At 43.8% G+C, this 23,698-nt stretch overlaps 1 protein-coding gene and 1 long non-coding RNA gene across 4 annotated transcripts in view; one reads left to right on the plus strand and one right to left on the minus strand.

Annotated features, from left to right (window-relative positions):
* Nucleotides 1–236: 236 nt before the first annotated feature.
* On the minus strand, nt 237–10,383 carry LOC147655293 (uncharacterized). 2 transcript variants are annotated; one of them, XR_015283810.1, is made up of 7 exons: nt 9,214–10,337; nt 8,711–8,771; nt 7,889–8,101; nt 3,047–3,174; nt 1,807–1,828; nt 1,555–1,695; nt 237–584 (listed from the first exon to the last, which is right to left on the minus strand). It is a non-coding gene; the product is annotated as an uncharacterized LOC147655293 (long non-coding RNA). The 2 variants fall into 2 exon arrangements; XR_015283811.1 differs by lacking the exons at nt 237–584; nt 1,555–1,695; nt 1,807–1,828 and having other exon boundaries at nt 1,942–5,275; nt 9,214–10,383.
* The window catches only part of ADCY8 (adenylate cyclase 8), a 118,213-nt gene continuing 101,240 nt past the window's right edge, over nt 6,726–23,698 (plus strand). The window contains exon 1 of one of the 2 annotated variants that reach the window (XM_086879067.1): nt 6,726–7,979. In XM_086879067.1, the coding sequence (XP_086735193.1) occupies nt 7,053–7,979 (927 nt within the window). In that variant the 5' untranslated portion in view covers nt 6,726–7,052. The remainder of the gene's footprint in view (nt 7,980–23,698) is intronic. The other variant, XM_086879073.1, reaches the window with a different exon arrangement.

The raw sequence follows: 23,698 nt of genomic DNA on the forward strand, positions 1-23,698 counted from the left end.
TTCAAAAACCTGCCTGGCACCCTGTCAATTCATTAAAGAGCTGCTTGAGAGCTCATCTCAGAGGTCTGCTTCTAAGACAACACAGAGATAGTCTTTTTTAGCCCAGACTCCCAGCATTTTTTTACCATCCTTGAACCCCAAAATGCCTAGAAACCCAAGTGACAGTCCCAGGGCCCCCAGCTTCCCTGGTTTGTGAAACAGGGATGCAAAGAAAGGAATTCTCAAGAGCCTAATAATTGGATTCATATTTTATTTAAAAACTGAACAGAATTCTTTTCCTCCAGACAGAAGAAGGAGGAGAAGAAACAAAAGGAATTTCCTTTCCCTTGGAAATATGAAGGTTTCTAGGTTTTGTTCCTGTTCCAAGGTTTAATACACGCACACCAGCACATGCATACACAACCCTAACAGACCTTCCCTTCTTTGAAGTGGCTGACAGGGGGATTTCCTCTTAGGATATGTCTTATACTGCAGTAACTGCAGGATACTGATCTGGATGGATTTAAAATCTCATACAATATAACATTTCCCTATTTGAAGCCTAATTAGTATTGTTGTATACATCCACAGGAAACATCTCCATCCTGTAACAAGAAAAACACTTTGAGATCTAAATGTTAAACCCTCTAAAACAAGCTAAGAATTATTTTTTTCAATTTAAAAAGTTATACAGAATACCCTTATGTGTGATTTTTTATGGTTTTAATTTCTTTCAAGTGTCTCAAATTCAAGTCTCGTTTCTAGTATTAATTTCTTTTGTAGTTTCACCAGTCAGGCTCTCACTCTTAGCACTTGCTGCTACAAGAAAATTAAGAATAAAAAATGTTTGTAAATGGATTGTCTTCTGTGGATTATAAAGATTTCACTTTAGAAGTGAATTTAATATTCATTTCCTTTTGACTTCTGTTGCAATTAAGTCAGAGTTCTTTTGTATTAAAAGAAAAAAAAAAAATCCCTCCTTCAAAGGAAGCCAATAAAGTATCAAGAACCATCTACTGCTTTGTAAAAAGTATGATTCATTCAGCAGTGCAGGTGTTTCAGGGATTTAACAGTGTTACAGGAGAGTGATAGTGTGCACAGAAGAGAGAGATAAGCCAAGAAACAGCTGTTCTCTAAAACCTGGTTGGGAAAAGGTGAAAGAACTGAGGGAAAGTTCTGGGTGGTCCAGAGGACAATGTGAAGGACAGCAGTTCTGTTTTGGAAAGGGTTTTTTTTTTCAAATTCTTGAAACTGCACTTGATTCTGACTTGGGATAAAGGCCTTCACTTCCTAACAAGGAAGAACAGTACATTCTAGTCTTTATTTTTTTACTTTACTCCATCATGTTTTCTTCTGGTTCTGAAAAAAAAAAAAAAAAAAAATCCAAACCAAAACCTAACCAACCAAAAAACAGAAACACCAACAATACTACTATCCACAGAAAAAAAAAAATTAAATAATCTTATTGAAAGAATCTTTTGAAATGAAAAGCTTAAATTCACAGTCTTAAAAATGTGGATTTCTTCTAAGACCCAAAAATTTCCATTGCTTTTTCAATTTCCTGTATATACAGACCTCTTTTATTTAGTAAAAAACCGTTATTCCTGGTCAGCAGCAGTGCCCAAAAAGTCTTGAATAAAAGATTTGCAGTGGTCACAGCTGCTAATCCATTTTCAAAACTGGAATAATAGCTGGGTGGGTGAGGAAGAAGTGGACCTGGAAAAAAGGAGAAAAACACAGCTCCAACCATTGGTTAAAAGGTACATTAGTCACCTCAAATCCCTTATTTCTCTTCATAAAATTCCCATGCTTAGACCATCTTCTTACCTTTTTATGTGGATATGCGTATCTGTGAATGGAGAGAGAGATAAGAAATTTATTTGCATGTGAGAGAACTGCTGCTTCACAACATGGGGAAGCAAAAAATATTGGTATATCTTGCTGCCTCTTTATACTCTGACATTTTTTTTCTTTTTTGGTTTTTTTTTTTGATCCTTTTATTTATTTCCCATTGCTTTTTGGTATCGCTGAGGTATGCAATACTTCAGTTGAATTGCTAACAAACTTTAAAATATTTCATTGATATTTTTACCATACTGAAAGAGGTTATCCGCAAAGCACAGAAAATGCTGATTGTTTCCATCTTCTGCTGAACTATGTGTCCTCGTCCTCTTTCCCTCTGATGTTTCAGTCCATGAAACCTTGCATTTCTTTTCCCATGGCTTTCATTAATTGGTCTGAATGATTTTACTAACCAGTGTTACAATTTTCAATCCACTCTGTTATGTCCTGTGTTGGCTTTTGTACACACGTCATATTGGGATATGCATTCATGTGAGGAAAGTGATAGACAGGGTTTTTTAAAAGAAGACTCAGTTCCCTTTTTTTTTTTTTTTTGGTAGTAGTAGAACATCTAAGTTGTTGAATTGTTGCCAAGGAGGAAAAAAAAAAAAAAAAAAGGATGAGGAGATACAGGAACAAAAATAAGGAGACAATTTCAAGCTAACTTGCTCACATTCTTTCATTTCTATCAGTACTCAAGTTTCACATTTCAGATATAGTGGCTTTCTGTCAATTGTTTGCTTTTCTTAAATTATTTTGTCAAATATTTATTTAAATAAAATTATGTATATGCAAGCATTCCTTCCTAATGTGTTGGATATGAAGCCATCTTTATTGGAGAACCCTAGAGAGCTTTGCAGAGCATGGTGCCAGGTTTGCAATCCTGAGGACATAAATAGTCCCACTAAAGTGAGTGAGATCATTATTTGCATGATTAAATATCATAACATTAAACTGTACATAAATGCTACTGCTGTGGGTAGAGAGGGGGAAGGAGGAGAGGAGTGTGACATAAACTTTCAGGTGACAGAAGAGGAATGAATTCTGCCTGATTTTTCATCCTTCAAAAGCCTTCTAGTGACAGTATTATTTTTAAATGGCTTTTAGTGATTTTGTGACACTGCCAAGTCATTTAGCTCTATTAAAAAAAAAAAAAAAATCCAATAGCAGCAAAAACTGAATAATGCACAGTATTCATCTAGTGCCAGCTGAGTTTGGGACTTACAGGACTTTGTGCACGTGTGTGAAATCATCTTGTTGAACCCCCAGCTCATCCAGCCTTCATTGGCAACCAGGGCTTTGGCAGGATGTCCCCTCTCCTGCTCCCCAGGATGGTCAGGCCTCTTCCTTGCTCTGCAGAGCCAAGAGTGTTGCTGCAGTGGGTGCCAATGCTCAGATCTTGTCCCCTTCATGGTAACCCTCCACAAAGGTGCCCAGTACTTCTGTGGCTGACTCAGAAACGCAAGAAATGAGCACACTGACTGTTACCTACACGCTCTGCGCTGCTTTGCCACCACCACTGAACAGAGAGTAGGCTCACCAAACACACAGATGGCACAGAGCTGGGGAGGGCTGCTGGCATGGAGGAGGACAGGTTTAGTTTTCAACATGTTCTATTTCAAATTTGGCATGCAGGGTGGAAAAAACAATGCATTCCAGTGAGGGCAAATGCAAGATACTTCATGTAGGCTGTTATGCACATATGGAGCAAGTGACACCTGCCCAGGCCTTGAGGACAGCAAAGTTTCAGTAGGTCATCAATTCTGGATAAGCCTGTGAAGGGAGGATGGTAAATACGTCCCAGGATGTATAAATAGGAGTGCAGGTCATAAAACGTAGTCCTAGATATAAGACAACTTTCCACTGTAGAACCAAGTTGAGCTGTATGAATTTCACAGAGCGAGAAGGAAAGATAATAAAATCATGAAACAAGAGTATATAATCAAGAGCAAATAAAAAAGACCAGAGATCTAGAAAATGTGACCTATGGGGGGTGAGGGGGGAAAGATAGAAATTGTGTTATTTAGCCTAAGCAATGAGAAGGGGAAGAGGGAGTGGATAGAAGAGACATTCATTAAATATGTATAGACTACTGACAAGATAATCTGTTCTCCCTGTTCATGGTGGACAGGACAAGAAGTGATGTGCTTAGTGAATGCTGCAAGGAATGTTCAGGTTAGATATGAAAATGATAAGGATGGAGAAGCATAAAAATAGACTGCCTGGGGAAGTACAGAGCCTCTATCACAGGAAAAATGATGAGAGTAGAGCTCACTCTGCCATGAGGCAGAGGAAACTGCCAGCACTGTGATTCAGTGCATACAGTAACATTAGAGAACTGGGATGTCCCTATCTTGGTTTCATCTTACCTCTTTTGAATGGGTGTCTCCTTAAACTGCATTATATATTTGTTTCCTTTTCCTTTTATTTATCATGATTTGTGTTGAGCAATCTGAATGAGAAAGATGTGTTCATTCTGCACTCTGGAGTAATAGTACTAACGATTATAATTTCTTTCATTAAAGAAACATATGTTTTGCAAGAGATTTCTCCTATTATAGCATCATTTTCATCTTAAAGAATTGCTACAATTTTCATGGGCTTTATCTAGGAGCAAGGATATGTGTCTCTATTACTATTGGGAAACCAGTATTAACCCTTTCCAGGTTAGCAGGGTCATGCTGAACCACAGGAAAGGCCCATCTCTGTTCACAAAAATGCCACTCTTTCCTTATCTGGGCTCTGGAGAACAAGAATTTCCACTGCTTATATATGTACAGAATCTGCCTCATACATGGGACACAGACTTGGTTGGAGTTTCCAAATCTATTTTAGTGTAAATGCAGAAACAATCAGTGAAATTCTTCCAAAATCTCCATGTCTTCCTCATAATACTAATAATACTAATATTAATACTAATACTAATACTAATGCTAATGCTAATGCTAATGCTAATGCTACTGCTACTACTAATAATAATAAAAGGTGAATTAAACAATGACAACTGGAGGGGTGTTCATGGAGGTTCAGACCCACTGGAAGTCAAGCATCACATGCCATTTTTAAGCACCCCAACTCTCAACAAGCCAGAGCTCCTTGTGGGGTAGCACAGCTCCAGGGCCTCTGTCCACACTGCTGCTGTAAGAAGGCAGCTGCATATTTACCTCAAAGAGTTCAGCAGGAATCACTCTTTCTTTTGAAACACAAAGAAAACACTTCTCCCTTAATTTGCCATAGTCTAATATGCAGACTATATCTGCTTCGGCTCCAAAACTGGAGGTTTCAGCCTTTCCTCCAGGACAGACTTCAGACACTTTAACAAGGTTTACCTTGGGCAGAGGAATGGGAAAGACAAAGATACTTCTTCCTCTCCAGGCTTTGCCACCATACACAACGCATCCAGGATTGCGGGCATAGAGTGATTCCACAAGCAGAAGAGCAGGAACAATTTCATCTGCAGCATGGGGAGTGAGGAGTGGCTTTATGTCCAGGGTCTGTGCATGGGACAGTTTCTGCCATTTCTCTAGCATCTTTAATGTAAATGTTGTCAAGATAGCATCATCAAGCACTCAACACAGGGTGTCCAGAATCCCAGTCCTGGCAGTGACATTACTTTTCTGAGAGGGTCTGAACTTGCTCAGGCAGAGGTGGAGGGGTTTGTAGGGATCCCCCACCCTGGGCAAGTGTGTTGTCTCCAAGCAAGGCCTGAGGCTCTTCCCCGTGGCGGGGCAGAGGGATGCCCGGCTGCAGCACCAGCTCTCACTGAGCGCTGGGGTAGGATGCACCTGTCAGGCAAGGCGAGACAGTCCGGGGCACCTAGAGAAGATCAGCTCAAAGAAACCTAAGTGACCCTTGAAGGAGCCTCCTGGGACCAGAGGACCTGCTCTGCGGCAACCCCCGCGCGCTGTCCCCCTCCCAGAGCGGCGGCTGCGGCTGCTTTAACCGGGCCGGGGGGGTGCTGGCAGCCCCGCCGACGTGGCGGGCATCAGCTGACCGCGCCGGGCTCTGCCTCCTCCCGGGCCGCCCGCCCGCAGCTCCACTCCGGCGGCGGCGGCTCCGCCGTGCTCGTCCCGCGGCTCCGGGACAGCATCCGCCGCCAGCTGCCCGCAGCCCCGCAGGCACCGGGCTTTGCCCTTGCCCCTTCCTCCTCCTCCTCCTCCTCCTTCTCCCTGCCGCCGGGGAAGCCCCTGATCCGGAGCACTCCCTGTCCCGGCCCGCGGAGAAGTTGGGATACTCCCATCTGGCTTCCCAGAGCTCTGAGTTTAGGGCGGGATTTTCATTCCCCGCTCTTTCGAATTTTTTTTTTTTTATTTTTTTTTTTTTTTTTAGATTTGGGCTTTGATGTGATTTTTTTTATTCTCCTCCTTTCTTTCTTTTTTTCCTTCCTTTTTTTTTTCCCGTTGCCAAGCAAGCCGACTGTCTGCGATGGATGGGAGCCCCGAGGCCCCTCCGGGCAGAGGCGGCCCGTGAGCCAGGGGCATGCCCCGCCGCCGGGGGAAAGCGGGCGGGCAGCCCCCGGCCGGCGGCTCTGGCGCCGTGACCGAGGACGCCCGAGACCTGGCCGCCTCTCCGCTCCTGCCCGAGCTCGCAGCGCTGCCGCTGACCGCAGCCGCGGGAATTACAGCAACTCCCGGGCACCAGACCTCGGAGCGGAGCCCCGGCATCCCCGGTGAGAGGAGCTGCCCGCTGTGACCGGCTCTGCAAGGAGGCTGCCCCCACCCCTCCGCGCCTCCGGCCTCCGGATGGGGCCGAGGATCGCCCACCGGGCAGCGGGACTGCGCCCGTAAATGCTCCGCTCCTCCCTCCTCCTCCTCTCCGGACCCGCGGCTCGGCTTCCCCCCCGCGCACCGCCCCGAGGAGGGCGCGCACCGAGCCCGCCGGGGCTCCGGGGCAGCTCCGCAGCCGGGCTCCGCGGGATGCGGCTCCGCGGGGCGCCGCGGGAGCGGGTACGGGGCTCGGGCCGCCTGCGCTAAACCGTCGCAGCCGCCCCCCGGACCCCGGCGGCCAACCAGCCCCGCCGCCAGCCGCTCCGCCAGACCCAGGGACCTGCCTATAAATGTGATCCCCGCACCGCCACCCCTCCGCCGCCGCCACCCGCCCTTCGGCATCCCCTCCCTCCTCTCCTGCGGTTCCATCCCTCCCCCTGCTCCCCTCCCCAAAGACGGTGTGTGCCCCCCCGCCCCTGTGCCCCCCCCCGCGCACCGGTGCTCTGCCCCCCTCCAGTCACCGCCATGGAGCTCTCGGAGGTGCGGTGCCTGAGCGACAGCGATGAACTTTACACCATCAACAGGACTCCCCCCGGCAGCGGCAGACCCCAGCGCCTGCTGTGGCAGACGGCCGTGCGCCACATCACCGAGCAGCGCTTCATCCAGGAGCACAGCAGCAGCAGCGGCGGCAGCAGCAGCGGCGGGGGCAAGGGCTTCAGCTCGGACGAGACCTGCTGCCCCAACCACCACCCGCACCCGCCGCACCACCACCACCTCCGGCGGCAGTCGGCCGGACGGAGTTTGGGCAGCGAGCGCCACAACAACGGCGGCACCAAAGTCTTCCCGGAGGGCACAAGCAGCAGCGGAGACTTGGGCTTTCTGCCCCTGGACTGTGCCCCCAGCAACTCCGACTTCTTCCTCAACTGGGGCTATACATATCGCGGGGTGATCTTCCCCACTCTCCGCAACTCCTTTAAGTCTCGGGACTTAGAGCGCCTTTACCAGCGCTACTTCTTGGGTCAACGGCGCAAATCTGAGGTGGTCATGAACATCCTGGACGTGCTGACCAAGCTGACCCTACTGTTCCTCCACTTGACCCTGGCCTCTGCTCCCATGGACCCCATTAAGGGCATCCTCTTGGGCTTCTTCACTGGTATTGAGGTGGTGATCTGTGCCTTAGTGGTGGTCAGGAAGGACACGACCTCATACACCTACCTGCAGTACAGCGGTGTTGTCACTTGGGTGGCCATGGCCATGCAAATTCTGGCGGCAGGACTGGGCTGTGGCCTCCTTGGGGATGGCATTGGCTATGTGCTTTTCACGCTTTTTGCCACCTACAGCATGCTCCCGTTGCCACTCACCTGGGCCATCCTGGCTGGACTGGTCACCTCTGTCCTGCAGCTCGTCATGCAGCTGGTTATCCCCAGGTTTGCCGTGACTTCCCTCAACCAGGTACTGTGGTGAGCAGAGGGTGGGAACAGTCCTCTTTCTCCATCACCCTGAGTGAGAGGAGGCGTGGGGGGATGTCCCAAAAAATCCTTTCCCTTTTAATCAGATGCTAAAAAGTTTGTTACCTGGAGGGGAGATCATAGGCAAAAATCAACCTTGTGTTTCACCTCAGTCTGGGAGTTGAGACACTTTCTAGCCACCCTGTCTCCTCTGCTTGTATATTCATTACCTTGCTGTTCCTTGAAATAGCATTGGGGAGAGAAGCTCCTGGGGCAAGTGGGGTAGATGGGTCATTTATTAGTACCCTCCCCAACTTCCAGCTGTGGTTTGGGGTTTTAGATGACTCTGTCTTGACCAAACTCTCCCAATGATCCCATTTTACTGTTCATAACTCTGAATCTGCTGGGGCAATTGTTACTTTTATATGTGAAGGGTAACTTGATCTGAGTTATGGGAAAACAGGAGCAAAGCATGCTGCTCTTTTGCAAGGAGGAACCAGTGAAACCTCAGAGAAGCCAGAGCAAAGCTCCCTCGGGAGATTTGGTGTGGGATCCTAGGCTGTCTCACTAGGAAGCCTTTTCTGCTGGTGGTCAAAGGGCAAACACTGTTGTGCTGAATCCTTACAAGTGATGTCTAGGACAGAGTGCTGGTTACAGTGTGCTGGAGTGTTGTGTGGTGCAGAATGCTGAAAGGCACTGGTCAGGATGGGTCTGAGGGTTAAAACCGGGTCTCACCTGACTTCACACTCTGACTTCTTCCACAGAAAAGTGAGAATGCACCAAAGTCCCCATATCCCTGCAAGGCAAGAAAACAATGGATACTAGGACAACTTAATCCTGGAGATTCTTGATGCTTCCTTTTCCCTCCCTTTCCAGACTGTCACAGCTCAGTGCTGTCAATATTTCATAGCAGATTATCATCTCCATTTGGCTTGCTCCACGGAATCAGAGAGAAAAGGGTGGAGATATTGTCAGATAATCCCAAAAGGAGGGAGGGTACAGAGGAATTCGCTGCGGGCGGCATGTGATTTACGTGAGTGTTGGGATGTGTGCCTGGGAAGTGACTGATCTTGCATGTCGAAGTTTGATATCCATGATTCTTGGGGCATGTCTACCTTCCCTTCCTTAGACCCTGGTCCTACTGATACCCCTGCCCACCCCTCTCCATAGGGGTAGTATGCCCTTACTACTTCTTAGCTATGGGCTGCCTAACCTCATGTCCCAGTGATTGGGCTCACCCTGTTTTGGGAAAAGCTTCCTGAGCCCTGTGGACGTGAGACAATTAGGTTGTGGCAGAGTTGTTGTGCAGCCCTTGATATGCTGATGGATGAACTGCAGCCGCGCCATGTCCTACTCCCATGCACTGCTGGTGCTGTTAGTGATGGGTCAAAAGCTGTGTGAGTTATGCTGATTTCTTAATTTTCTTCCACGTCCTCTCCTGGAGCTATGAGTAATGTGCTGCTATCTCATTACGCACCAGTATCACAGCTGTTTAGCTGCAACGCACACACAACACACACATTTGCCACAGACATTTCCCGGGAGAGATACTAATATCTTCGTTTTGCAGCCAGTTGTGTGAACGAACTGCCTTGGAGCGGTGCACAATGAGAGATTACCAGCCAGATGATTGCCTTCATGAACTACATATATAAATCTCCTTAACAGGATACGCGCAGCTTGTCACACGTCGGTGCTGATCTACACCGGCTCCCGCCTGCCCAGGGACAGCTGAACACAGCCCGCCGCTTCGGCCCTCTGCCCCAGCCGCTGCGGGAGAGGCCGGGCCCTTCCCCGCCCCGGGCTGGCTCCCACCCCCCTGCCAGAGGAGCTCGGAGGGGTCGGGAGGGAGGGCTGCGCGGAGGGAGGGAGGGAGGGAGGGAGGAGGACAGTGAGAAAGGCAGCGCGGAGGAGAGTGAGGAAGGCAGTGAGGACAGCAATGAGGAGAGCAGTGAGGAGAGCAGTGAGGAGCAGTGAGGAGAGCAGTGAGGAGCAGTGAGGACAGCAGTGAGGAAGGCAGTGAGGAAGGCAGTGAGGAGAGCAGTGAGGAAGGCAGTGAGGAGAGCAGTGAGGAGAGCAGTGAGGAGAGCAGTGAGGAGAGCAGTGAGGAGAGCAGTGAGGAGAGCAGTGAGGAGCAGTGAGGGGAGCAGTGAGGAGAGCAGTGAGGAGAGCAGTGAGGAGCAGTGAGGAGAGCAGTGAGGAGCAGTGAGGAGAGCAGTGAGGAGAGCAGTGAGGAGAGCAGTGAGGACAGCAGCTCGGAGCGCGGCGCGGGGCCCCGAGCGCTGTCCGCCCGCGCGGTGCTGAAGGCGGCCCGGGGGCTCCCTCCAGCGGCCCCGCCGGGACCGAGCCCGCCCGAGACCCCGAGCCCGCCCGAGACCCCGAACCCTCCCGAGAACCCGAGCCCGCCCGAGACCCCGAGCCCGCCCGAGACCCCGAGCCCTCCCGAAATCCCGAACCCGCCCGAGACCCCGAACCCTCCCGAGAACCCGAGCCCGCCCGAGACCCCGAGCCCGCCCGAGACCCCGAACCCGCCCGAGACCCCGAGCCCGCCGCGGCCCCGCCACACGGCCTCACCAGCCCGGGGCACTCCTCGTCTGGGATCGGCCCCGGGGTGTGAGCCGGACCCGGTGCCCGGGCGAGGCACAGCCCTACTTTGGCACTTTCTAGTGTTGCACCATTTTCTTACTTTTGGCAGAGGATTGCTGAGCTCTCCCGAGCGTTAGTGGATGAGGGCTTTTGCGGTTGATAAAGGACATATTGCTGCACAGGTGAAGGCAGAGAGTTTAAATGACTATTCATGAAGGTTATGTAGGAAATCTTTGGGCCAACAAAGACTTCTTCCTTATGCAGGCAAAACATTCTCTTTTATCACAAGGATTATTTTCTTAGTTAAAATACAACATCTTGCCTTCAAAGAAGCCTTACAAGATTAAATGAACTATTTGATTATGTAGCAATATCTGTGAGTATCTTGCTCTGCCTCAGGATGCAGACAGATGCTTACACCGGACAAAAGCCAGGAATTAGAGTATGCAATGAAAGACAAAACAGATGGTAAAACTTTGATCATGGTACAAATAAGGGGTTTTCTACTTTTTTTTTCTTTTAAATCAGGATCTCATACAGGGAAAATACTGAATTCAGTTCTGAACAGAAAAAAATGTCTGGAGCCAATTTAGTACTGTACTCAGTAGCATCCATGGGCAAAATAGTTGTGATCCTCTTCTCAGTCACATATGTATGTCAGCCATATATCTATCCAAACTCATAAAGTTGCAACAGTTTACACAAAAGGAAAATCAAGTGTTTTGATGTGTTTTCCCCTTATCTCTTAATTAAGTTTAGTTTTCTCTGGTAAGTTTGTTCACAAGCAGGTCAAACCATTAGTAATGTTGCATACAAGCACGCAGTAGTGGTGCCTGATCCACTATTCTGGTTTTCATGCATAGTCATGATTACAAATAATTCTCTTTACCTTTTTTTCTTGCAGTAACACTTAAGGTGTCACCTGATTTTTCTTCCTTAGCAGCCTAGAAAAAGGTGAAGGAGAAAGGCTTGAAATCAGATGTTTTTTAAAATAACAAGAACAAAACCCCAAACATAGACTCACTAATTTCAATCCTGCTAAGTGGTGAGTGTTTCTGGGGGGATATGATCACTCAAACCCAACTTACTCCAGCCTGAAATGCTGAGGAATGTGCTGCTGCTCAGCTTGAGGGGAACCATGAAAAAGGAACTGATACCATGACTTCTGTAAAGGCTTTGCTGAAACTGATCAAACACTGAGTCAGGAAGCAAATGAGAAAGATCTTACTAGTAAACAAGTGCCTGGCCAGATACTATGATGGGGGTAGTGTTTGTCTCTGACATTCCCCAAAATGAAAGCTTTATTTATATTGCATTCATTTTTACTTTTTCCTGGGTAACAATGTATGCAGTCCAAAATTTCAAAGATCACAAATGTATTGCAGGCATATGGGGAAGAACAAACAACTCGGAGCTCCTTTGTGTTATGTAACATAAGCAGATGATAATAGAGACCTGAATTTTGACAGGCTTGAAATTATGTAAGTTACACACATTTTCTAGATTTTAATCTTCTGCCTTTGCACTCTTCATTCACATGAGCAAATTTCACTAGAGTCAGTAAAACTACTCTCATTACTAAATCACGTATATAAGGGATATCTTGAAGAACCAAGTCCTAAATTATGCCTATTTGATAAAACTTTAAAAATACATTTAGAAATAATCTTGAAGTGGGTAATACTAAGACTAGTAAGCTCATTCTTTTCCCTCTATCTTTCCAAGCCTAGGCAGTTCTGTGAATTAATTTTTTCCCAGCTTATTTTTTCCCCAGATCTTCTCTCAGGGTTATTAATAGAGGGAAAGGCAGAATTTATGAAGTTCCAAGGAGCCCTACAGAGACAAATCTGTGTACTTGTACAATGGAAACTGACAGCTTTTGTATGTGTATTTCAGCTACATGTTTTCCCAAATCTGATCACAGATATCAGTTTATGAGTATATGCAATACACACTCATCTCTTCAAAATTTCTGCTTGTGGAAAATCTATTAAATCTGTAAAATATAAGGACATTTCAAAGTTAGCTGCTATTTGAGAAGCAGAATCAAAGCACTCAACCTTTCTCCTCATGTTTGCTTTTGTAGCATTATTTGCTATGCTTTTTTTCTGCCACAGTCTTTTGTGGGTGACTTATAAACTGAGTGTGTGATTTTTAGACTGGATTACGAACTGCTTTCCTTTTATATCCTTTAATATCACCTGACCAGTATCAGTGGGTCACAGCTTAATTAGATTAGAATTGGATACTCTTTTCTCTGAAGCAGCTGCATCATTGTTGCGCTAAATAGGGCAAATGCACAAAGTATATTTATAATTTGATGATTAATTGCCTCAAATATGTAGGAACTCAGGCAAAACCATGAATGAAACCTGCTTTCATCAGTGAATTTCAGCTTACAACAGTCAGTGTGCTTGTTAACACTAAAATTTACCTCACTAGATTTGATGTGACACTTTTTTCTGCTGTCAGAACACTTCTGGGTTGCTTTCAAGGGTTTTTTTATTGCTTATTTGTTGATTTTCATGGCCTAGAAAGAGACATGTGCTCCAAAACAGCAACATCTAATGTAAAATAATCACATACCAGAGCAGTGCACTTAAAGCTCACAGTTAACATTAGATCATGTTTGAATGATCCTTATTAGCCTGTACAGCAGTCTGAAGGGGATAAACATCTCCAGTTCAGCTTCTTACTGCACTTCTCAACACTTCAGTGATGTCATGGGAACAGGAAAGAGAAGAAGGCAAAAGTGGAACTGTTCAAATGGTTTGTCTTTTTCCAGAAAGCAGGGAAGGTGGAGGGTAGAACAACTTCCCCTTACCTTTTCCTTATTTCCAGAATATCTGGCTATATATGACCTATATGAGATAAACTGGAGTGTTTCACATAAAAGGTGAAATTTAGTAAACAGAAAAAAAAAAAAAATGCTTTTAAATTAATGATTGGGTTGATGGAAACTCCAAACATGAAAATGCTTACTTAGCTCTTGCCTGGGACTCCACTCCTGTAGGCACTTTGTAAACATTGTGTTAACACAGCCTATAATGGTCTGGGCAATCTGGGAGGGGGGAATGGGTTGAAAGGCAGCACCAATGGGTGATGGCAAATGGATCCTTTTCAAAGTGACAGCCTGTCACAAGCAAGGGATATTGCTTCATATCTGTATAAGTGATCAGGAAGATGGGATCAAGTACCTTACAAAGTTTGTCCATGGTCCCAAACTGAGTAAGGAAAGGAGAAGCCACTGTGTAGAAAGATCTGGCTTTTCTGGAAGAGTGGGCTAGCAAGAACCCTGTGAAGTTCAACAAGGACAAGTGTAAGGTGTTGCATCTGAAAAAGAACATAATCCAGGATTGAAGCACAGGCTGGAATCTGCCTGGCTGGAAAGCAGCTTTATGGAAAGGGATCTGGGGGTCCTGGTAGACAACAAATTCAGAATGAGTGACCAGTGTGCAGCTGGGGCAGAGAAAGCCAGCAAGAAGCTGGGCTGCATTGACCAGGACAACCCCAGCAGAGATCAAGAAGTCATTCTCTCACTTTATTCAGCACTTGCCTGGCCTGGAATACTGTGTTCAGATTTGGTCCCTTCTATACAAAAAAGATGTGAACTGGCTGGACAGAGTCCAAAGAGAGGCCACAAAGATGAGCAAAGAAGGGGGAAGCCTGACATATGGGGAAAGGCTGAGAGAACTGGGCTTGCTCAGCTGTGAATAAAGTAGGCTTAGGGGAAACATTTCCACCCTTTAGAATTTAAAGGATGGCAACAAATATTAGACTCCTTTTTTTACAAAGAATTTTATGAAAAAGGTGAGGGGCAATGTGTAAAAGCAACTTTTGGGGAGATTATGATCGGACACAAGATAAAAAAAAATTTGCAATGGGAATAATCTCTCCAAGGAAGTGGGAGATTAACTGACATTGGACACTTTTAGGATTTGTCTGGACAGAGTGCTGGGCCACCTTGTCTAGATTGTGCTTTTGCCAAGAAAAGTTGGACCAGATGTTCCTTGAGGTCCCTTCCAATCTTGCATTTAATGCATCTGTGATTATATGATCACATTTCTCTAAGTGTAGCCTTCTTGCCCTTAACTGTGTTTCTGTTTCCTTGCATCCCATGAAGAGCCTCAATAACTCTATGTTTAAGTTACCAGGCACCCTACCCTACCCAACATCCAAACATTGCTCTACTTGGAGCACATTTTGCAGCCATACTTCACACACAGCACCTGTCCAGTGTCAAAGTCAGTAGAGAAGGTTATTTATTGTGCTCTTCCTCTGTGTAACAGATGTGGTAATGAAAATATTCTTGGGACGTTGTAAACTAAGGTTTGAATCCCTTTTTCCCCAGAGGGGATTGAAGTCTGACTCTTACCTCACCAGAGAGTTTCCAAATCAAACTTTCCCCCATTCCTAGCACAACTGCTCTTCTGTGAAGATAAAAGTTCAAGATTCAGCGTGAAAAAAGAAAAAAGAAAAAAAATAATAATCCTGACTCTGTAAGCAACTGATTATGGAATTCATCACTGGAGGTGTCCTTGCTCAACATTTTAGTGTTTTATATTATGTTGTTAAATTATTCCCTTGAGCACGGGTCCCAGCCAGCAGACTGTACAGTCTGATCTCCACCCTGACATAATGAGCCTTTAAATGTCTTTTTCAAAGTTCTGAAAAGCCCAAGTATATAGGAGAAAATATCACAGTGATTCTCTAAATCCTAGGTACAACTGAGGTTTTAGACATACTCCCTGCCTTTCAAAGTTCCAGAGTATTTTTGGATACTGTGTAAGGATCTGTAAGAGTATGCTGGCATTCAACATAGGCTTCTGAATTAATTGTAGTAGTTGTGTGTTTGCAAATGAGTTGCTTAAGGACCTTGCTTTGTGGCTTATGAGTCTTTTTTTCTTCATCTTGCCTTTCTTAGAAAGACAAGTTCTGTCACTTGCTCTGTTCTTGGTGCAGTGCAGTCTGTACCTATCATGAGTGCAGAAAGGACTGTAGAGTCAGTCTTCAGTCTTACCCAAGAAGGGAGATAAATGAAAATTACTGGGTTAGTGCTGCAGTGAATCTTGAGCATTTTGTTAGCAGCCTCAGTCATTCAAACCAGGGATGGAAGAGACCTGGCTCATCAAAAGTGATCAAACCCCTGAGGATCCAACATTTATTGAAACTAAAGATTTTTTCTAAGGGATATGATTAAGACCTGACTTTCACACTTCCATCAGCTTCATTTAGAACCTTGTTTTAAAGCCCACAGAATGTAATATAAAGAGTCCCATAGATATCCCAATCCATATTAGGATTTTTAGGTGAACCATGAAGATGACTTTTCAGGACTCTCTTTAGGGAAACTTTTGCTCTGAATCCACAGTCCTTCTGAAAGAGACCACAAATGTGGACATCCAGCTCCTCCGGGAATGTCTCTGAAAGAACTCTGTCACGCTTATCTCTCCAAGCAGCCAGGTGTGCTGACAGAGATATCCGTGTGGTGCTGCTTAACCTAGAACAAAAACACCAGGGACTGTACACAGGATGAAGTGCAAAGCCAGGCAGCCATTGGCTGCAAGAAGAATGAATGTCTCATCATATGAGTTGTATTTATTAGCAACTATTTTAAGAAGTGCTGCCATTTTATTTGCCAGCTTCTTCTGCTGCAAGTTTTCATGCAGTTAGCCCTAGAGGAGAGAGGAAGGCTGTGGAGTTCATTAATTAACCATTGCTGCAGTCTGAGAAGCAGCTGAAGTATATCAGTGTAAAAAAAAAAAAAAAAATCAAAACCAACACAAGCCAAATTTTGTCCACAATCAAAACAAATAATTGTACTTCTTCCAATTAGTCTGATGTTGGTGTTATAATTTTATATGTTCCATTAGTTTTAACCTAGATAACAGTATCCCCCCAGTATAAATGAAATAATTTCTGAGTTTAATAATAAAATTTTTGCCTAAATTTTATATTTCAATTTTGATTTAATCATCACTTTGCACTTTTGTATTTTCCTCTATTTTCACTTTCATTTCCCTTAAAAATAAAATGAAGAAATCCTTCTTTAATGAAATTAATGGAAGCATTCAGTAGTGTCAGAATCCTAATTTTGAAAATCAGTTTACGTCTTTGGGTGGATCCAATCTTCAGGCACTTTACTATTTCTTTTTGGTTCAAACTCTGCTACTTCATTTACCGTAGAACTACTCAGGGATGGAGCTCTCTATTCTGTGTTCCTTGCATTAGGTCTGCCACAGTAGAAGACTCATTCATAAATCCATGACTACCACCACAGTGCAAAGAAGAAATAATAAAAAAATCAGGAAAATGAATCAGCACAGAAAAACTAAATGATATTACATGGTGTAGCAGAGGTTATATAATTCTGGAGCTAGGATCTTAGGAAAAGGAATTACTTTGATCTCAGGGAAGTTATTCAAATAATGGCATAAGATCTAGATATACACATTCTTTTATCCTATGATCCTCTTGTCATATGGGAAAATCCCTTCAATGCTTATTAATATTAATAAGCCTCATAAGCATACTAGACAGGGTTATAATTGACATAGAAATCATCCCACATGTGCTCAGTACAATTTAACGTGCAGATATGAATGTTCATTTAGAGGAAGGAGTAATATTCACCATAGATTTCAGCTAGGGATTGGGAATGAGGATCAAACCCATTCCATCACTAAATTAATCATTTGTCTCTGGTGACCCACACACATTTTTCTACATTTCAGAGCTTCATTTGATTTGAAAATTTGCCTTTCTCAGCTGCTATAATAAGTGATTAATATGTTCAATTGCTTTGAGAATTTTGTGCAAAACATCCCAACATCTTCTATGATGCATCAAAAGAGGAATATTACATTGGCTTCTTTCAGTCATGTGCATTTTTATTGAAATATTAATCCATTGAATATAGTGGGAATGCATGCATTTAACTTTATTCTTTCTGTAATGATATCATTCTCTTCAGAGTTGGAAGGTATGTCCTTTAAGGAGAAGTTAAGAACTCTGGTTTTGTCTAGTTTGGAGAAGAGGAGGCTAAGGTGTGACCTTATTGCTCTCTTAACAGCTTCCTGAGGAAGGGAAGGGGAGAGAGAAGTGCTGAGCTCTTCTCCCTGGGATCCATTGACAGGACACATGGGAATGGTTCAAAGCTGGACTAGGGAAGTCAGAGAATAGACATTAGAATGGATTTCTCTACCCAGAGTGTGCAAACATTGGAACAGGCTCCCTAGAGGGGTGATCAATGCCCCAAATTTGTCAGTATCTAGGAGGCAACTGGGAAACATCCTTAATAATGTGCTTTAACTTTTGATGGCCCCTGAAGTGGTCAAGCAGTTGGACTAGAAGACTGTTGTAGGTCCCATGGAGCTGAAATATTCTATTCTATTCTATTCTATTCTATTCTATTCTATTCTATTCTATTCTATTCTATTCTATTCTATTCTATTCTATTCTATTCTATTCTATTCTATTCTATTCTATTCTATTCTATTTCTATTCTATTCTATTCTATTCTATTCTATTCTAGCCTGATCATCAGTAACTCTAACATCCACCTGTACTGAGAAGATGTAAAAGTAGGTGGAAATATAAGTGGAAAAAGACCTGGGGCTGCTGGCCAACAGCAGCTGAACATGAGCCAGAGTGTGCCCAGGTGGCCAAGGAGGCCAGTGGCACCTGGCCTGTGCCAGCACTGGTGTGGCCAGCAGGGCCAGGGCAGGGATTGTCCCTCTGTGCTGGGCACTGGGGAGGCCACACCTCAAAACCTGTGCCCAGTTTTGGGCCCGTCACTGAGGGTCTGAAGTGTGTCCAGAGAAGGGCAATGGATTTGGGGAAGGGTCTGGAGCACAGGCCTGATGGAGAGCAGCTGAAGGAGCTGGGGGTGCTCAGCCTGGAGCTGAGATCCAGGGGGACCTTATCACTGTCTACAGCTGCCTGAAAGGAGGCTGTAGCCACCTGGGGGTTGATATCTTCTCCCAAGTAACAAGAGACAGGACGAGAGGACGTGACCTCAAATTTCTCCAGAAGTTTCAACTAGATAATGGGAAAAATTTCTTCATCAGAAGGATTGTCAAGCACTGGAACAGGTTGTGCACAGGAGTAGTGGTGTCACCACCACTGGAGGGATTTAAAATTCATGTAGATGTGACACTTGGGTACATGGTTTAGTGATGGACTTAGCAGTGCTAGATTAATAGCTGAACTGATAGTCTTAGAGGTCTTTTCTGACCTTACTGATTCTATGATTCTTTATAGTAACTTGTTCTTGAAACATTAAGGATGTAGTCCTGAAAATGGTCGGAGGGATTTACAGCAGATTCCTCCAGGATCTGAAGGTCCCGAGAGAAGCCAGTGAATATTCTTTTTTAGACTTAAGCAGAACTTGAGCCATGTGAAACTTGTGTAAGGGCTGTACAAGTTTTACAAGTTTCTGTAAAACTTTTTGACATTCCAAAATGTAGCCAAATGCCATTCTGACTGGTGCTCTGACAATTTACATGTTCTCTGAAATCCTGAGAGTAATGGAAGTTTTCTGACAATAGGAAAAGAAAAATTTATTTCATGTATTTAATTTGTGCTAATGGAATTGCTTTTGTCTTCTGTGTTCCATTAGTCACCTGAGAGGCTGTAAGAAATGCCAGAAGTAGACATGAAGTTTTCCCATTTTCTATGTGATGGTACAGGATTTCAGGCCCCCATTAATCTTCTTATAATTTCAATAGCTCTTCATGCTTAGAAATTATTTTTTCAATGACATTACTTTCTTCCCTATAAAAATGTACTTGTGTCTGGTTATTCTTAAGGTACATTTTCTGATGACAGCCACTCTTCTTTGCTAACATTGCATGGTAGATTATCTAACACAAGCATTCAGTTACTTCAAATCTCATCAACAATCAAAAAAATAAAATCTAAAAGCTTTAAGTACAGAACTCTCCAAGGCAATGTGACTTTGGAGGATGAGTGTAAAAGAATGCACCTTAACATGTCAATTATTTCAAACTCAAGAAAAACTCTTATATACATAAAGATTGGTGTAAGTTTAAGTTGTCCAATGTCCCTTAGAGTTTTGTGAAAAGATTGTTAAGGTAGTTGCTCCTCTCCTCTTCAAGCAGTTAACAGAACTTTGCTGTCCTGATTTCTTTCCATGATAACAGAATATGCCAGCTTCCACACTGAGTTTGCAAATGGTCTATCCAAGAGAATTTATTAAAGAACACTTCTGATGGTGTACAAGAAGGAAGAGGATTTGAGATCACTTCTGGTTTTCTTCTGCAATGCAAACCTGCTGTAATTTGACTTGACTGAATTGATTTATATTTTTTTAATCTAAAAGCAATATATATATCTAGTTAGATTTCATATTTAAATTTCTAAAGGTTCAGACCACTTCATATATTTATATATATTTGTGTTATATGATGCAAATACTCAGCAAAATCAATACTGTGAAATTTCATGCTTTATTCCTTTTTTTGTAACTTGCTTTTGGGCTCAGTAATTACATTTGCAAGTCAAAATAATATTTACTATGTCCCTAAACTTTGTGTATATCTGAAGACGGTTTATAGGTGCAATTTAAAAATGGAAAATATGCACACCATTAATTAAGAGATGTTTTTTCTAATTACTATAATTAAACTATAATCTGGAAATCAAACTGTCATATTCTGGCTAAGAGCAACATGGATTCAGCAGCTACAGATTTCAAGAGAACTTGAAAGTTAGTTTTATTTAGTCAAAACTTAGTTCCCTCTACTACAGAATGACAATTCAAGAAATCTCAGACAAGGAAGAAAAAAAATGCTACAGCATCCTACAAATAAGGAAATAATTAAAAATCCAAATCATAAACACATACATACACAGAAAACCCCCAGATTTTTCTACAGGCCTTGTATGAAACTTGTGGTTTTCAAAACATGAAAGTATAGCAGTCACAGAAATTATTCTCAGGATATTCATCTGGCCTAAAGCCTATCTTTCAAAGTGATCTAGGAACTTAAAAATATAGCAAGGTAGTGAGGGGGAATTTCAACACTCCACAAGCTCTTTAATTCACTTAAGTGGTTTTAAGGGTGTCTTGTGGGACCCACTAACTCCCACCAAACTCAATAGAGTTTAATAGTTTTATGTGCAGACAACACAGAACTGGGCAGAGTGACTGATAAACCAAATGACTCTGCTGCCACTCAGAGGGACCTCAGTGGGCTGGAGAAATGGACTGGCAGGACCATCATGGAGTCACAGAATCACAGTATCCTTAAGGTTGGAGAAGATCTCCAAGATCATCGAGTCCAGCTCTTACTCCAGCCCCACTGTTTTCACCACTAAACCATGACCCCACGTGCCACATCCACTTGCCTTCTCAACAGTCCCAGTGATGGTGACTCCACCACTTCCCTGTGCAGCCTGTTCCAAAGCCTGACCACCCTTTCAGTAATGAAATTTTGACTGACATCCAATCTAGATCTCTCTGGAAGAACTTGAGGCTATTTCCTGTTGTTCTGCCACTTACTACCTAGAGAAGAGACTAATCCACACCTGTCTACATCCTCCTGTCAGGCAGTTGTAAAGAGCAATAAGGTTCCCCATGAGCTTTCCTCCAGGTTGAGCCCCCCAGCTCCCTCAGCTGCTCCTCAGACTCATGCTCCAGACCCTTCCCCAGCTTTATTCAGCAGAAGGGAAATGCAACCTTCAATTCAATGCAATTCTGCTCCTAGGAAGGAAAATCCCCATGCACCACAAGAGATGGGCAGCTGCCCAGCTGGAAAGCAGCTCTTGCAGAGAAGGCCCTGGAGAACCTGGTAGACCCCAAACTGACCATGAACCTTCTGCCTTAGGCAGAACATTCTCATTGGTTTGAGGAAGGCAGACTTTTGGTTTGGTCCTCCTGAAACACATCTGGAGTTCCAGGCCCAACGCAGGAGGCACGTGAACTCTGGAGTTACTCCAGAGAAGGACTGTGAGGAGCTGCCAAATGAGGAAAGGCTGAGAGAGCTTGGTCTGTTCAGGCTGGAGATGAGAAGGAACAGGGATGGGGGGGAATGGTAATTTGATAATTATGTATAAATAGATTACTCTAAAGTAAGGAGACAAACTTTCCTCAGCAGTGCCCAGAGAGGATGATAGTGTGCATGAACTGAATTGCAGTAATTTCCACTTAAACATAAAAAAATACCTTTTTTTTTTACTCTAAATGTGAATTAGCACTATGACAGCTTGCCTAGAGATATAAAATCTTCATTCTTGGGAATATTCAAAATCTGACTGGACAAGACCCTAAGCAACTTGCAGGTGACCCTGCTTTGAGGAAGATCTGACAATATGATCTCCAGAAGGCCTTTCCAAACTCGTTGATTCTGAGATAGCAGTATAGGTATTGTTTCAAGAATACAGATACAAAGATCTACTGAGGATCTGGAGGGCAGAACTAACATGGGAATCAAGACTGAACATGGTTACCTGGTCATGTGCAAAGCACATCTCCTGTGATGCCAGGGTGAGACCTGGGTTACATTCTGTGCCTTCTGCACACACTTCAGTCCCTTCTAGTCTCAAGTCATGGGAGGGACTTGCCTGCAGGCCTGTATCATGCAATCATTTAGGTTGACAAAGACATTTTGGATCATCAGGTTTAACCATAAACCTAAAACTGCAGGCACATGTCATCAGCTCTCATTTCTTCGTGAGAGTTGTTCTATGGGCTTATCATCATAATATGTTTCAAAGTCAAAGCAGCAACCTTGCCTTCCCCATTCCCACCTAGGGACATCAATCACTGCCAGCGCACAGGTTTACAGCAAACATCAGGCACAGGCTCACTCCATGCTTCTTTTGGGGAAAAATTCTGTCTCCACTTCCTAGATCTCTGTGGTCTGTGCAATATTACCAGTGGAAGAGTTTGAACAATATTAATAATACATGTCTTTCCTTCTACCAGCAAAAAAAAATTCCTCTACCAGTACCAAGCATTGAGTTTCACGTGTTCAGATTGCTACATTAGTGTTCAGTTATGTGATATAAGTGTGTGTGTGTACCATGGTCTCCCTGGGGCTTTCTCAGCAGTCTTAAGTGCCAAGGAAAGCTGGAGGCAGGTTTACCCTCAGGCAGTCGGTCTATCAAAGTTAGAACAACGTTTTGAGCAACAGACACTATCCTTCATAAAAAATAAAAGCAGAGACTAACCTTCTCCCAATAAAACACTGATGATCTTTAAATATACTGTTTTAGTCACAGTGGATCCTGCTTATTTTCTCTACTTCTGCACGATTATTCTAGAGGATTACTCTAGAGTAAAGGAAAATGAAGAGACAGTGGTGAGAACCTTCAAATATGGAAGGGCTTGTGTGCCAATCCATCATAGATTGCTACAGAGAGGAAGAAATAAATTGTTCTTTGTTTCATCTATGAGCGATCATGAGATGATGGGTCAAGTTATTCTAAGGAACAATTACATTAGATAGTAGGAGAAACATTGAAAAAACAACCTAATAACAATATCTTAAAATAACCTCATTTTGCTTGGAAAGCTTTGCCATGAGGTATAATTAAACAGTTTAGAGTGGCAATTTTAGGAGTGATTAAGGTAATATCCAGGACCCCGGAGCATGGGTTAAGTGACTTATCAAGGTCTTCTCATGCCCTACTTTCTATAATTAAATGATACTTGCTCCTAATTTTGACTGTGATGCAGTGTTCTCACCTCCAGTTTCAAAAGAAGTAAACCATTTCATATATATAATGATTGCTTCCCTGAGGCTGATGGATTAGTCTGAATTATTTTCATTTATGTAGCCTAAAATGCCTCAGCTTCAGGTATTTATATTTGTGGTTTTCTACAGGCATGTTGGATCAAATATTAGCCAATAATATTGTTGATGGTGCAAGAAAATGAGAGAATCTGATTGTCTTTTCCAAGAGAGCAACAACTGGTGGAGAGACTGTTGCCAATAAAGTCATGTTGAAGAAAAGAAAACAAAGAGTGAATCTGTTGATTGAATAGGGGCAATTTTTGCCCAGTGAAAAGTTTTTTTTAGGTCATCATCAGCTCTTTTTACTTCACCTTTAATCTTCCTCATCTTATGTCATAAACCTGGTCTGATTTATTTATTTTCATGCCTATATAAA

The sequence above is a fragment of the Cyanistes caeruleus genome, chromosome 1, assembly GCF_971803275.1.
Source record: "Cyanistes caeruleus chromosome 1, bCyaCae1.hap1.1, whole genome shotgun sequence".
NCBI classification, from domain to species: Eukaryota; Metazoa; Chordata; class Aves; order Passeriformes; family Paridae; genus Cyanistes; species Cyanistes caeruleus.